The sequence below is a fragment of the Brachyhypopomus gauderio genome, chromosome 16, assembly GCF_052324685.1.
Source record: "Brachyhypopomus gauderio isolate BG-103 chromosome 16, BGAUD_0.2, whole genome shotgun sequence".
In the NCBI taxonomy this organism is placed as follows: Eukaryota; Metazoa; Chordata; class Actinopteri; order Gymnotiformes; family Hypopomidae; genus Brachyhypopomus; species Brachyhypopomus gauderio.
In genome coordinates this window covers 16,784,093-16,800,186 of record NC_135226.1, presented here as the reverse complement: position 1 = coordinate 16,800,186, position 16,094 = coordinate 16,784,093, and the positions used below count along the sequence as shown (strand labels likewise).

At 37.7% G+C, this 16,094-nt stretch overlaps 2 protein-coding genes across 4 annotated transcripts; one reads left to right on the top strand and one right to left on the bottom strand.

Annotated features, from left to right (window-relative positions):
- The first annotated feature begins 701 nt into the window (after positions 1-701).
- On the top strand, positions 702-10,385 carry pgm2l1 (phosphoglucomutase 2-like 1). 3 transcript variants are annotated; one of them, XR_013121648.1, is made up of 14 exons: positions 702-1,049; positions 3,075-3,242; positions 3,682-3,788; positions 4,878-4,962; positions 5,182-5,265; positions 6,018-6,211; positions 6,312-6,501; positions 6,936-7,033; positions 7,147-7,324; positions 7,593-7,686; positions 8,600-8,729; positions 9,206-9,395; positions 9,489-9,955; positions 10,121-10,385. XR_013121648.1 is itself a non-coding variant. In XM_076976677.1 (14 exons), exons 1-14 carry the CDS (start codon positions 948-950, stop codon positions 9,799-9,801), a joined length of 1,761 nt encoding a protein of 586 aa, XP_076832792.1. In that variant the 5' UTR covers positions 702-947; the 3' UTR covers positions 9,802-10,385. The 3 variants fall into 3 exon arrangements, 2 of the variants coding, with proteins under 2 accessions (XP_076832792.1, XP_076832791.1); XM_076976677.1 differs by having other exon boundaries at positions 9,489-9,622; positions 9,795-10,385; XM_076976676.1 differs by having other exon boundaries at positions 703-1,049; positions 9,489-9,622.
- A 2,857-nt stretch (positions 10,386-13,242) lies between these two features.
- Positions 13,243-14,175, bottom strand: LOC143477404 (olfactory receptor 4E2-like). Its single transcript, XM_076975983.1, has one exon. The coding sequence runs from the start codon at positions 14,173-14,175 to the stop codon at positions 13,243-13,245; it is 933 nt and encodes a 310-aa protein (XP_076832098.1).
- Positions 14,176-16,094: the final 1,919 nt, after the last annotated feature.

The window sequence follows — 16,094 nt, the reverse complement described above, 5'->3', positions numbered from 1 at the left end:
ACAGCCGGACAGACATTTTATACGTAACTTAAAATTTTTTTTACAGTTATAATTGTAATAAAGGAGTTCTGTTTCACTTGTTGTGTATTGGTCTCTGAGTGTAAACATCAGCTGGTTCTTCGTGTTATGAGGGGGCTATTACTATTGGACTGGTTTAACAGGTCCTACATAATTAAACAAAATTTATTGTGCATTAAAACATTACTACTGTTTATCAAATCAATGCCTAGAACTATTATTATATCTGAGCGTATTGTCAAATAGTTATTCAAACAACTGAAGGCATTATTAATAAATATTAACTGCATTTAAACATCCTTCTTTAAAAAGAAAACCTAATATGATACATGTTTTTTTTTTCCTTCTGTGTCACTTCCAGTGTTTCTCAATTACCAAACATGGGAGATTGTGTAGTGAACTGAAATCCATACTTATGCTGGTTTGTAATACAATGCATTTTACTTTTGACATTACAGTGAGGTCTTAAATCTCACGCTTGCCTGCCACTATGAACTTCAGCCCTGTGGGTGCTTGCACCATCTGCAGGGAAAGAGAAGGAGGTTAAAACCAGTTCACAGTTCACATTCATACAGGATAATTTACATTTACAGTATCCAATCAAACCTCCGTATAAAGACCCAAGACGCGTGAGACGGTCTTGGGTCTTTCTAGTAAACGCCTCGGAACTATCGCGATATCTCTGCAAAATCTCACGCTGCTGTGCAGCGGGTAGCGTTCTCGTGATAACTAGCCCGCGTCCCTAAGTTTGTTAGGCAGCGATAACTACAGATAGGTATGGTTTCATGTCTAGTTTTAAACGACCGAACCTATATTGTATCACCGGAGTAGTTTGGTTTGGATAGGCTAATATACAAGTCAACGTGCGGCGATCAGAGCGATTTTTAGTGTGTATTCAGTGTAGCTAGCTCGCTGGCTATCTGGATAGTATGTGGTCAAATGAGGACCTTAACGCGAACTCCGACTGTCCCGGGAACACCGGAGACCCTACTTTGGACACGCGGGTCAATGAGTGGATGTCCTGGGATAAGGTGTGTGTGAGTTCCCTTTGAAACGGGACTATCGGACGTGTCATCCTTCTCTCGCCGGTCGCCGAACACAATGGGTGTGTGATTGGGGACTTTATGCAGGTTCCGTAAAGCTGCAGTTCTCTGCAGTGACTGGCTACTGGGGTTATTCCTTCATTTTCATTTTGCACATTTTAGGTAAAAACTTTAGAGTTAAAGCTAAAAATGATTGGATGTATCTCCTCCTAGATAAGCCCACCTCGAGAAAATACTTCACTGGACCTTCTTGAATCAGCAATGTTTCTGCTTTCATTGCAGAGCTACATTGTGTCTACAGAGGCTCTAGATCTAAGACCTTCATTAGATTTGAATTGCACCCAGTGGTATTTCGGGAAGACAGGAGTCCACTGTACAGGGCAGCTTTGCTAATCTAGTATATGAAGCCACGTCCTTTCTAGTAGTGCTCTTTCTGTATACACTGGTTACAGACTATAATAGGTAGTTGAATGTCAAGCTTTCTGTTAATTCCACTTCTCTTGCTTCATGCAAACAAAGTAGCAGGATTTCAATATGTGTCGGCATGTTTTTAACATACTTTAGATGGCTTAAATTACTGTAAGTGCATTGAAGTAGACCAAGCATAGGGGGACAGGGGATAAGATGCTGCTCGGTCCTGATTCTGAAAGTCTGCTGAGTTTAGACTGCATTAAACTGTCAGGTTCTAGCCTAATTTTCTGATTCTTATGTCTTATAGTGATAGTTGTGTCTGATAGTTATGTCTAGAGTACAGTTGTATTCTCAGTGATGCATGCCTGCTATCTGAACATTACCTTTTCACTTCCACTGGTTCACATTTTCACATCCCTTTGAAGCCATGATATTTCCTGAGGATGCATCAGTAACATCCTGTCTCATCTATGTTGTAGGTATTTTGTGTTTTGTTGTGACATTTGAGATCCATTTCTTTATTGAGGATGTTGAATTTGCCAGTACCAACGAAGCCCTTGCTCTAGCCACAGGAAACGCATAGCTTACCAGTGCTCAGCTACGATGATCTTGCATAAAATGTTCGTCCTGCATAGCACTTGCCAAGATTGTAAAAAGACATGGACACTTTAGTTTAAGCATCAGTTAGATCACAGCCACTTCAAATTTGTCATTCTTTCATTTAATCCATTAAACCTGGCCTTTATTTTGTTTTCAGTCTACCTGAACACTCTTCAAAATCTCCCTCTCCCTTGTCCCTGTCTACTCTGATCTTGGGCTTCCCTTTCCTCCCATTTTCTGTCCACTCCAAACTTTTTTTCCTATTATAGACCAAGTTTTTTTTATTGTGCCTTCATGGTAAAGGTGACATGCCTCTATGCATGTGACAAGTGCTGTGTTTTTTTCTTTTTGTCATATTTTTTCGTAATGAACAAATGATGACATCAGTTAGTCTGTAAGTTAATACACTGGTTCTAAACAATGTGCAGTTCATAATGTATGCATCTAATTATAGATGGACATTAGGTCAGCAATGTGAATGCAAATAACTCTCAAGCACTTTCAAACAAGTTCGAGTACAGTGAAAATTGATCTGAGTTTGATGATGTGGGCTTTAAATGGAATGTCTTGGGTTTAAATAGTTCCACAGGGACTTTGTGAAAAACGATGATGCAAGAAAATATTAAAAGTAACAATTTGCTTTCTTGCTTTGCTCGATTGGTTAAAATAATGAGTCTCTTAAATCATTTCTCTTAAAGAAAACTTAATTGTGAGCTCCATAATCTACTCATTAACGAGCACACTGTAAGAAGATACACTAAAAACGAAAGTGCATTACTTGCACTAATTAATTAGTGTGATAGTATTACTCACTCATGGTGGCTGAAATCTGTCTTGTATAAAAGCAAATGCTGTTGGGCCTATTGCATAATGTGGAAAAATCTCCTCGTCATTGTCTCTGTTAGTAAGAAGGTGATAGACCAGCTATGGTTAGTGATGCATTGATATCTCCATACACCAAATGCTATTTTGTGTTCGTCTTCTTCATGGTGGTGGCATTAGAATGTTGCGACGCGGGAGCAGATCAGGACCCTGGTGCGGGATGGCCACGTGGAGGAGCTTAGGAGGAGGCTGTGCTCTCGAATGACGTTTGGAACCGCAGGGCTCAGAGCAGCCATGGGAGCTGGTTTCTCCCGTGTTAATGATCTCACTGTCATACAGTCAACGCAGGTATGACTCTCGATTACCTTTAAACCTGGGCGGGTACTGGGTTCCTTATTATTTGAACAATTGTACACTACATGTAATGTTCAGATTCTCCCTTATTTAGAGAAAGATCAACTCGGCCTTATCCAGTAGTGGTTCTAGACCATCTGGACTGGGAGGACCAGACAGGGACCACTATGTCTGTCATGGGGGGTTAGGGTGTTTCGGATCCGAAAATGTTTGCTTAAATTCGCTATAAATAGCGACAAAATTGCTACGTTGCCAGTACTGAGGGGAGAGGCCAAGGATGTTTTGACAAGGGCACCTGGCCCCACCCTCTAGAACCACCACTGGCCTTATTCCTGAAAAGAGATCAGTTTTAGAAGAGCTTTAGTGTTCTCATTACAAGTTGGCATAACGCCAGTTTACCATGTGCCTAACCATATGTCTAAATGTAATATAGGGGATGTACATGTACCTGGCCAGATGTTTCTCTGATCTGGGGAACAGAGGATTGGTGGTTGGCTATGACACACGAGCACAGGAACACAGTGGTTGTTCCAGTGAAAGGTAAAAATGAATACAATGTTGCTGAGCCCATAGTATCTTCAGGCTTTGACACTTACTAAACTTTGCCTGGACTGATAAATATGTAAATACTGCATAATTCACAGTGTTCAGTGTATTTTGACAATGAAGCTAAACTGCGTACATGGTGCTAAAAATAATGTTATGTAAGGTGGGATGCTTGTCTTCCAGATAGAGAAATGCACTATATGGACAAATGTATTGGGACACCTACACATTTCACCTACTGCAGCTTTTATTATTCCATTGTAAATCTATAGGCCTTAATATGGAGTTGGCCACAGTCAGTGTGCTTTCCAGTACTAGAACCAACACTTGGCACTGTGTTTTGTGACTTAAGGCATGTCGCTGCTCAGCCATGGATATCCTTTGCCATGAAGCTTCTGGTGTACAGATTTTGTGCTTTTGTTAATGCCTGAGGAGGTTTGGAACTGCAGTTGTTCAGTGAGCAGATCACTGTTGACACTGATCTGTACATGGCCTCTGGCAGATTACCTGTGTTTCCTAAATACACTTTTCAGAAGAATGTGGAATGTCAAAGAGGGCAAAATTCCATGAACTAACTTGCAACGGTGGTATCTTGTGATCAGTGATCACTTTAGAGCAACACATTCTTTCACAAATATTTGCAAAGACAGGCTGCATGACTAGGTGCTTGACATACACCTGTGGACTGAATGAAACACCTGAATTCAGTGATTTCCCACTACATTTGTCCATTTAGGACCCTTTGCTTTCATAATCCTGCCTTGTTTTGGGAGTGGCAAGAAGCTATCAGCATGCTCTTGCCAAATACTGCATCTGTGGTGTCTGATACTGGGTGTTGTTGTATCTGTAATGCAGTAACGATCCTTTCATTCATAAATATATATATATAGGGGCCTATATATAGAATGAGAGTTTTGTATGTACAATATTGTGTGTGTGTGTATGTGGAATATTTTAGTTTTGAGTTATTTTTAATAACTAAATATTTATTTATTTAAGCTGCTTATCAAATATCCTTCTTTCTATTTCACTGACATGATGTTGTATTGAGATGTTTTCCTTATTCTGCTTTTCTTTTTGCAGACTTGCAAAATTAACTGCAGCAGTTATGCTTTGTAAAAATGTTCCTGTTTATCTGTTTTCTACATATGTGCCTACCCCATTTGTGGTAAGACTATGTACAAATCATAACTGGTTATTCATGAACTCTGTACACATATCTTCATCAGTTAGTCATTTACATGTGTTATCAGACTCTTCTATCCTTTATAAGCACATATTTAATCAGTCAGGGGACTTTGCTTAAGGAAATGCAGTGGACCTTCTGTTTGACAAATCGTATAGCGCAGTTGTCCTTTCAAGTCGACATGTTCGTTTTGTCTTATAGCCATATGCTGTAAAGAAGCTCGGGGCCGCTGCGGGTGTAATGATCACTGCCTCTCACAACAGAAAAGAAGACAACGGATACAAGGTCAGCAGTACTTCTTACACTGCCCGATTTAAAGCGTGATGTATTTCAACTGAGAACAAAGAACATTTACCACTGCTAAACAGTTTACTTCCTTTTATAAGCTTTGCTGCTTTCTTGCATTTCCCTGTAAAACAAGTGCTTTTCCATTGGCTGAATGACTATGACTGCGTGTCATGTACCGGTGTAATACCTACCAGATAACAAAAGTCAGAACTTTGGTGCGTCTCTCCACAATGAGAGATGGCAATCGGCTTCATTCCTTGTAGCATTACATTCAAAATATCACCATTTTCTCTCTCAAATGTGCATAGTGTTTGCCTGATTATTGGGTAAATCAGTTTGTCAACTGTAAACCACCAAAATTCAACAGCATTCTCAAACATTTTAATATAAAATTAACATCCAACTTCTTAAATAGACAGCCCTACTTTAAGTAGAGGTTTCTCTAGTGGCTGTTCTGTTACTATAGTTTGTCATGGCTCATTTAAGACCACAGCTTCATCAGGTTGTTTTTACGAGGTTAAAGATTAACTAACATTAGCTGTTATTGTTAGCTAGTTAAACTGTTACTTAGTAACAAGGTACTCACAATGCAATTGTGGTGTTTCCTAAATGTTTGTGGGGAAATGAATGTCACTCTAGAATTACATTTTCCAATTCATACAGTTGGAGCACAATGGCCCAATATATGTAATACTCCTAAAATACAGCTAGGGATCCATTTCAATCACGGACACAATTTTTCTCTACAGGTTTACTGGCAAAATGGTGCTCAGATTTCCTCACCACACGATAAAGAAATCCTTCGTTGCATTCAAGAAAATCCCGAGCCCTGGGCAGAGTCCTGGCATGAGGATCTGGTTGAGAGCAGTCCGCTGAAGAAAGATCCGCTAGAAGATGTCTGTCACTGCTACATGGAGGAGCTCGGTACCATCTGTTTCCACAGGTTCAGTTTGGCACTGCTTCTGAAAGACAAGATTCACACTCTGTACCTTCACAGTCGCTACATTGATATAAACGTCTCAGATGCAGCTCTTCTATTGTAGAGATCTCAACACAAGGTCTCCATTGAGGTTTGTGCACTCATCCTTCCATGGAGTTGGACACGACTATGTCCAAAAGGCATTTCAGACCTTTGGGTTCCCACCTCCCATCCCTGTACCAGAGCAGATGAACCCCGATCCAAACTTCTCAACCGTCAGCTGTCCTAATCCAGAGGAAGGCGAGTCTGTTCTGGTGAGGACACCAAATCGGCAAATGTTTTCTTAAACGAGGATATAATCAGGAACATGATTTGTTTATTTTTGCACGTTTGCTCATGGGTTCTTATACAATATATAATGAGTTTAATAAAGTACTGAGGTGGTTGAAGTACAGGCAGAGATAAATTGTACAGTAATGGTTTTGAAATCATTATATTAATGAAATGTTCATTATAGTGAAAAACAGTAAAACAAAGGTACTGATGTAGCCAGAAACATTTGCTACCTGCAAGAAGTCTCAATGTCTGTTTATACCTGCAGACTTGCAGTCACCGTTTACCCAGTATTTATAGTGGGCTATGTGAAACTGTGAGGCTATAGCACTCAGACTCAGACAGCTTTAGTATTTAGGGCACTGGATTCACTCTGAATTAAAGTGCTGTTTTTCCCTCCCTCGGCTCCTTCCAGGAGTTGTCTCTTCACCTTGCTGAGAAAGAGGGCGTGAAGATCGTGCTGGCTACAGACCCTGATGCTGACCGCCTGGCTGTGGCAGAGCAGTGTGACGAGTCAGTATCTTCCTGCTTTAGGGATGTAAATTCTAACTTGCTGTGCAGTTAATGGTTTAAAGTATGCAACGTGCCCTCTTGGGTAGATACACTTATATTTCGTATGTGGACAGGTACGGTTGGAAAGTTTTTACTGGTAATGAACTTGCTGCACTACTGGGCTGGTGGATGCTGTTCAACTGGAAGGACACGCACCCAGACTCAGAGACTGATAGAGTGTGCATGCTGGCCACCACCGTCTCCTCAAAAATACTCAAAGCTTTGGCACATATAGAGGGCTTTTACTTTGAGGTTAGTGACAACCTTAAGAAAAAAATCTTGTTGTTTTGTCTTGTGTCGGTGTGATAATGATCTTGCCTGACTGCCTTGCAGTCTGGAGTCTTTTTAAAGTTTTTTGTTTTTTGGTGCTACATTGGATTTAAGGTCACATTGGAAAAAACTGAAACAAAACATTTTAACAGTTTAACATTTATTGACTGATCATACTTGTTAAATCTTTACACTCTTGCACTGATTGTGTCCTGTTCCCTCAGTCCTTTTTAACGTTTCCTTATCTCAGGAAACACTACCAGGCTTCAAATGGATTGGAAATAAAATCCACGAGTTAGCCAAAACAGGAAAAGAGGTCATTTTTTCTTTTGAAGAGTCCATTGGTGAGTAGAATTTTATTGTATTAACAGCCAGAGCCCTATACAATTATTTCACTTGGTAGTTTGGTAGTTGAATGGCGCCCTCTAGTGATGGAATTTGACTTTATACCATATTGATTCTTTATGCTTTCACAAAGCATTGAAATAATTTTAAAGAGAAAAAATATCTCAGGCTTGTTCTCCAAGATATCAGTGTGTGACTGACTTACTACAATAGCAGAGCTAACAAAACAGGCCTATTTTCTCTCCAGACACAAATTATTTATAATTTATTTATATTCTATTATTGTGTATTACAAATAGTGTTGCTCAATAAAAAGCTATGGTGACCTATGCATTACAGCAGTATATGCATTGCTAAATTATGATGGATAATGTCTGGAAGCCTGTGTCACATCTGAACTACACGTGGGACCAGACAATAAGACAACTTGACTGTGGGCTATAATTCAGAAGAAAAAAAAGGAAATACAGAAATTGGAGTGATACCTTTTTTTATATTCCTCTAAACACACATTTCATAATTATGATAGTTGTGAACTATGACCTCTTCAATCTGATTTTCCTAAGTTTACCTGTTTTGACTTCTGAACACAAAGTTCAGATATATTATAAAATTGTCATTGGGAAAAAATGGACATATAACCATGACATTGTTATAATTATTATTTAAAGGATAATGATGTGTTTAGACATTTGTGCAATTATGATTATTAGAAAATGAAAAGACTTCATTAAAAATTAATAAAAGTCTGAAGATCTTCAAGAAATCCACACCTCATTTGTTAACATTACACCTATAATTTGAATATCATTTCAGCGTACATTCCTTGTCTTATATAATCAGTAATATTACCCTATTCAGGTAAGGTTGTATATTCAGTGAATAGCACTCTGTTGTCTGCTGTGGTGTTAGGGTTTCTGTGTGGTAACATGGTCCTGGACAAGGATGGGGTCAGTGCTGCTGTGGTTGTCGCGGAGATGGCGGCCTATTTGCATACCAAAAATGTAACGCTTACACAGCAACTTCAAAACATCTATGAAATGTGAGTGGAGCTTTTAAAAAAAATATTATGAATTTGCTTCAGAGTAACTGAAGACTTAGTACAGAATTATTTTACGTTAATTGAGGGATTTTTGTTCATAGGAAAGGAGCATAAATTCCCCTTAAATATGAGTCTAAATATGTTTGCTATGAAAAGTAAAATTGCAAGGAACATTGTTGGCACTCATCAAAATTGCTGTATTTACCACAAACCTTTGAATTTTCTCTATTGTATTGTTGTATACATGTACAGTATTATTAGATGGATAGTTCACAAGACAGTATTGTTAACCTAACAACAAATATGACTACCATTATGATTGATTATGAATCCTGTAAAGCTGGACAGAGCTCAGACAATTCAAGACTGTGTAGGAATTGTTTGCATGAAGATGCATGATGGTATTGATTTGTTGAAAAAATTTTTGTATATGTGTTAATATATTTAATCTCCTAATAACTTGTTTTTTCCTGTAGTTATGGTTACCACATTTCAAGAACCTCCTATGTTGTTTGCAATGACCCACCTACTGTAGAAAGAATATTTAGCCGCTTACGCAACTTTGAAGGTGAGGGTGTTTACCCAAAAGCATGTGGCGGATACACCATTGTGCACATCAGAGATGTGACTACAGGTTATGACAGCAGTCAGGCGGACCGAAAATGTGTATGTATCCTCTGTTTTGACATAGATTTGCTTCACTCAGCACACCGTTTGAGTGACTAATCAGGACCTCTTGTCTGTGTTTTCTTTATTTAGGTTTTACCAGTGTCCAAAAGCAGCCAAATGGTTACATTCACATTTCAAAATGGTATTGTTGCCACTCTTAGGACCAGTGGGACAGAACCCAAAATCAAGTACTACACAGAGTTCTGTGCACCGCCTGGTAAAAGGTATGTGGTTTACTATCACACAGTTCATTTTTGGACTCGCAAGGAATATTGCAAGTAGTATATAAACTGTATACATGGGCAATGTGAAAAGATCTTCTGTTCCTTAACACGAGATACGCAGAGCAAAAAGTGTCGCAACAAAATCTGCTTCAGCTTAATTATGTTGTTTCAGAAAGTGATGCTGTTCACGTGGAGGTTGAATTTAGGTGAATGTTTTTTAGTGCACTGACTCTACACTTTTCCAGTCATGTGGCAACTCTACGTACGACCCATATTTCATGTCATCCTATAATGTTTATTTTTCTTGTGGTTATCGTGGGGCAAGACACAAAGGTAAATTACAAACAGATTAGATTGTTTACTGCTGGATAAGATTTCAGATCATAATTTTGTCTGACAATTTTCAGGCCAAGCTTATAATTTTTCAGTGATCAAGAAAAGCTGCGTTGCTTTTTAAGAAAAAAAAAGTACATTTTATTTCTGTTTTAATCCATGCAGCGATATCTCCATGTTGGAGGAGGAGCTAATGAAAGTGACGTCAGCTCTGGTGGAGGAGTTCCTGGAGCCTGAGAAAAACGATCTGATTCGCAGATTACTTTAGCTCTCTTAGCTATGGCAATTGATCTTTGTGGGCTTTCACCTTACTATTTAAAAGTCCTAAGGCATGAATGTTATTTCTCACTGTGAAATGAGCAATCATAATCAGTTTCTTGCTACAAAGGTCTTAAGGTGCAATTCAATGCAGAGTAAACAAATAAGCTTGGTTTTGTGTGTGGCGATTTTATGTTTCATGAGCTTTACAGTGTCATGGAGCTTTCATGAAAACACAAATGTTTGTTCGTCTGAATAAGCAGCAAAGGGGTCTGCCCTTTGTTTAGTGTTTTTGATTTGCTTAATTATGGGGGATTTACTAATCACTTTCCCTGCCTTGGATCATTAACACTTATATCCTTCTGGTTGTCTCAGAAGAAAAGGTTTGGCACCACTGTCAGAGTGCACTGTGAGTTTCAATCTTATCATATGCTGCCTACAATCTATGATACACTTATGGAATTATAACCCTGACAAGTACCTCAGGTTGACCTGCCTTGAAGTGAGTGAATGTGTATTTTTGAAAGCTTTCTGCTAGCATAATTTGACTTAATAGTTTAGAAGCTTGTACTATATTGAAAAAGGATATTGAAAATTGCTAGAGCAAGCTGTCTGGCCCAAACACTTGAAAGTAACTAAAAAATAACTTTCTACTGAAACATTAACATTTGTAAAGTATGGTAGTATGGCATTATAAATTATAGCTGCTCTGTTAATGCAGAATACACAGTTAAAGTGTTTAAATGCTCTTCTCGTCCCCTGCTTCAGTAATACTAATTAAATGAAGTTGGGAACTATACAAATGCAAAATTTTGTTTGATTTACATACAAACTTAAGCAAATTTCTCTGTATAGCTGGAACTCAGTATGTTTGATTTGTGTCGAGCACTTTGCATCTTGGGCTCAGTAGTGTTTACGGTCTGTGCAGGGTAGTAGTTGCTATGTAGATACTCTTGTAGATAGTATAGGACTAACTCTGCTAAACAACCAAGGAAAATGTGATCTAGCAAAAGAGTCAAATTTGACATCAAATATTTTTGGTGGCAACGTGCAAGTATTGTACCACATAGAAAATGAAGCATTTAGCAAGAATTTCTTTACTACATTTCATTTAATCTTTCTTAAAAAAAACAAACAAAAATGATGCATGTTGCTCTATTCTTTGATAGCGAGTTCCAGCAATAATCCTTGTTGCAGAAAGCTTTGCTTTTCTTTTTGTAGATGGATTCACCAATGATTTGAAAAGAAGTAAATATAACAAAGCAAATATAACTGTTCTTCATTACAGAAGGAAATGCACCTCTGTTTTCACTTTTACACATGTTCTCTTGACAGTGTTGTGTGAATCTTCATTTGTGCGTGTATAATTACTCGCACAATAGCTCATAACAAAGGAAGACTCTGTCTCATACAGAATTTACTCTTGTAGTACTGAGTTTGTACTCCACATCTTTATTTTATTTTTATTGTTTTTTATTTGTCAATATTTGAAAAAATGTTGAATATTTATTTAATGTTTGCTTTACATTAAACTAGGTATGGCTTGAATCAGGTAGTTCTTGACCTGCATTTGAATGTTCATAAATGAAAGCGCACATTGTTGGAGCTGTAATGTGGAGCTAAGAATAATATATAGATAATAATATATATTTTAGGTAAGTGATAGGTTTGAAACCCAAAGGAATAATATTTTTTTATGTAAAATTATTGTAAGTACAAATGAAATTTATTTGTAGTGATACATCTGATATATTTCATGTATTGCTTTTGTTCCCTTTTAGCAATAAAATAAATCCTTTAGAAATATTCTGGCTTGGGTCTCTAATGGAATACAGTCACAACATTGAAGGTTGAGTGTTGGCAGGGAGCTGTTTCTGGACCAATTCTTGGGAAGACCCAGTCTGCTCCTGCCTAACTATTTTGTTAACTGTTAAAGGGGAAAAAAAAATTGTGGAAATAAAAGTTGTATATTCCTCTGGTCTAAATGGGAGTCTAAATTGTAAGTAACAGCACTTGACCTAACCTGATTTACAAATGTTTATAAAGTGTCACTGAAGCACTTTATACACACCTCATCTGACACAAGAGTAACACATTTGTAGCATAACCCTTACCAGTCTTTGTGGAACATTTACATTTTTGAAATGGGACGGCACAGTTGTGTAAATATTGTGTATAGTAGAGACAATGTAATACCATTTTAAAACTGCTGAATCAGTCCTATGAGACTCAACCTATATTTGAACAAATATTCAAATAGATTCAAATATAGTTCATAAATTAAAATGTTACTCAAGGAAAAGTCCAATATTCTTTTTTGTATCCTGAAGCTCGCCATTGTTTGAATGAATGGACGTGGCTCCCTGTTCGAGGAGGAATCTTTTACAAATATTTTTCCACAAGTCCCTACAACTGTGTCAATGGTGCGACTGTCTCTTGTCTACGTATGACTTAAAAATATCTATTTTTACTGAGCAATTCCGACAAACTGTTTTGAGTCAATGTGCTTCATTATGAACAAGATGGCTGAGCTACTTAGTTTAACTCAAAAACAAATAAGCAAGCAAACAAAGAAGTTTGATTTTAAGAAGATGGGATGCTAATTATTAGCATTGCAAGTTGTACAGCTGCTCTTGTCTTTTAAGTATAGCATTCTCTCTATAAAGTTATATTGAAGAAATTTTACAGCTACTCCTGTAAGGTAACCTGGCCTCATCTTAAAATACTTAGTACGTTATTACTATGTTTGCCTGTTCACCAGTCAAACAAATCCCAGTTTAATTCTAAAATGAAAATCTACATGCTTACTTTAAAGATACTTTTTTATTTGCATAAGATTATTTCTGAAGTATAAAACATCTTTTCACCTTAGTGTAGATCTTGTTCAAAAGGGACAAAGTTCATGTCTCTATTTACATCCATTTATAATTCTGGAATAATAATGGAATTATTTAACATGGAGTACAAGATGGCTAGAAGTGGAAAGTCTGATCAAAATCAAATGGGAAACGTGTTCAATGTTGCACTACTTACGTAACGGCGTTGAATTTACGACTGTACATTTTAATAAACCGACTACGAATCTGTGTCATTCTGATCCCATATACGATGGGGTTTAGGAGAGGAGGCACCACAAGAAACTCTATACCTAAAATATTGCGCAGAGCCTGAAGTCTCTCTCCTTTTCCATAGCGAGCACACAAAACATCAAGCATCAGGGAAACATAGAAGTTAGTGAGAGTTATTAAATGGGGCAGACATGTCTGCATGAATTTGACTTGCTCTGCCTTAGAATGCAAAGATGTTTTGATAATGTGAATGTATGAAACAATGATGAATCCACATTGAGAAGCATGAGAAAGTATTAGAACGTACCCATATAAGGTGTTCAAAGTGATATCTGTACAGGAAAGCTTTACGACATCCCAGTTAAAGCAATAAAGCTTGTCAATCTCATTACCACACAAGGTTAGTCGAGTTGTCAATACAGTCCCAACAGATGTTTCTAGTAAGGAGAAAAGCCAGGTACAAACCAACAGTTTCACCACCATCTGGTGTGTCATAATAGAGTGATATTCCAGAGGCTTACAAATAGCTATATATCTGTCATATGCCATGATAGTTAGACTTGTAAATTCACAGAATAGATACCAGTAAATTATGAACATTTGTGTTAAGCACCCAACATATGAAACAACATGAGTGTCTAAAAAAAGATCAGCAAGGATCTTTGGATAGAAAGCAGAAGCACCACCTATACCATTTATATACAAATTACATATGAACAGATACATTGGCTCATGAAGTGTTTTGTCCAGAATGACAGTAATAACTAGCATAAAATTTACAAACAGAGTTATTATATACACAATAAGACCAAATGCAAAGTAAATGTGTTTGTTTGTCTTTGTGTCATTCAGTCCTTGAAGAACAAACATGAATTCTCCTGTAGAATTTTCCATTACTCCTTTTGGATGCAAAACCATATATCAAGCTTTTAAAAAATCTTAGAAGCATCATTGCCCAGGAAATATATTAAAGCTGGAATTTTCTTAATAATTTTTAAAGTCTTGTGCAAAAATCCCAACACATCCGCAACCATCTTTTAATAACTGACCATATAAAATGTGCAGCTGAATAATAGTAATTGAAGTTCCATGCCTATGACCACAGCTTATATAGGCTACATATGTTTGTGACATCTGTCTGTGATGTTTATTAATAATGAAATGGGACAGTCTTTTCCATGAAGACACTCAAGAGACTTATGTGCTCATTATGTATGTGTGTTATGATACAACCTTTTTTAGGGACTTTTGTGAATTAATGGAGCTATAGTTTGTGGTATACACTTAAACTATAAGCCTTGTTAAACTAAAACCACAAATTGCAAATAGTGCCTGCAAATATTAGTGTTGGTAAATATACAATATTCAAGTGCACCATTGAGTGTATTTTGAGTATTTGAGGGCTCTATCAGCTGTTCACAGTTATAGTTATACATATCTGAACGATCAGCAAGCCTCCAATGTAGTTATTTTGCCCTGTTTCAGAAAAATCTACATTACTGTAGCTGTGCAACTAGCCAGGACTAGCAACAACTAGCAAGACTTTTATTAGTCCAGTCTCATGTTAATGATGGTAGCCACTGTCAGAGAGACGCTCACCCTCTTACATGCTTAAATAAGTATACTTAAATTACCTTCATTTCCAGGCCAGTTAACAGATAAAAAGAACCTACAAAGACTGTTTCCGTTTTTGTTGGTTGTGTGTCCCTGTCTGTCAAGATCAAGTGAAATGACCTTACAGACGTAGGCAATTGTTAACAATAATTGTATTAGGAACTCGTGCTTTACTCATGGGCACTAAAAAGTAATTATAGACGGGCATTTCCTGTGAAGTGAAAATATTTTGATAGTGTTACAGGTTCAGTATTTACTTCATCTGGCTGAGCAAAAAAATAAAAATGCTCAACATGGAGCTTACCACAGATATTAAAAGCCCTAAATGAAAAACAGGTGTGTGGATTACCCCTATATTCAGAGGTATAGTCTATACTGTAAATATTTGGCCTGCATACACCGTAACCATTATTACTGTTAAATATTATTGACCAAGCTAAAATACCAGCAGGCTAAAAATACCAATATGTTTCAGATTACATTAACCCATTTAATTTGCCAGAATTAACTATAGAGTCCTGTATGCTACATCATTGAGGTCCTCCATGGTTTCCAAGTGTCAGGACTGTGGCCACTTCCCCCATCTCGCCACCAGAGGTCACAATCTCCTGAATTTTAGAGACTCAGCGGTTCTCTATCACAATGATTACTTATTTAAACCAGCCAGCATCATCAGGACTTTGCAAAGTACTGGCATCTCATCCTGACATCCCATCAAGCAATATTTTCTTTGTCTCTGTTTTGCATTTTCGTTTGATCTCGACCTTTATGATCTCGACTCTGCCTAGACCAGGGATGGGCAACTGGCGGCAAATAGATCAATAATAATTTAATAATTAAAAGAAAAAAACCCAATAGAGCAGGACTTTTTTGTTCTTGTCACGTAGGGCTACGCCCCCCTCTCCCGTGTCGGTGTTGTTCCTTGCCCGGTTATCCCGCCCTGCGTGTCTGTTGTCCTGGGGGGTATTCCAAGAAGCGGGTTTAACAAACTCTAAACTTAACCCTGAACTCGGAGTTGTCTTACCCCGATCTGACATACTCAGAGTTTTCGGTTCCAAAACGGCGGATCGGAGTTAAAGTAATCAGGGTCGCTCAACTCTGAGTAGGTTGACCCAGACAGAAGCGCGTTCACGCGTAACTATGAAAGGCATTCTTAATGGAACGCAGATAAATAGGATTTATCATGGATTTAAACGCGA

Excerpts from the sequence above, each read along its gene's own strand:
- pgm2l1 (XM_076976676.1), top strand. The coding sequence starts at position 948 with ATGTGGTCAAATGAGGACCTTAACGCGAACTCCGACTGTCCCGGGAAC. Across the intron at positions 1,050-3,074 it reads AGTGGATGTCCTGGGATAAG|AATGTTGCGACGCGGGAGCA; the intron begins GTGTGTGTGAGT and ends TGGTGGCATTAG. Across the intron at positions 6,502-6,935 it reads AGGAAGGCGAGTCTGTTCTG|GAGTTGTCTCTTCACCTTGC; the intron begins GTGAGGACACCA and ends GGCTCCTTCCAG.
- LOC143477404 (XM_076975983.1), bottom strand. The coding sequence starts at position 14,175 with ATGGAAAATTCTACAGGAGAATTCATGTTTGTTCTTCAAGGACTGAAT.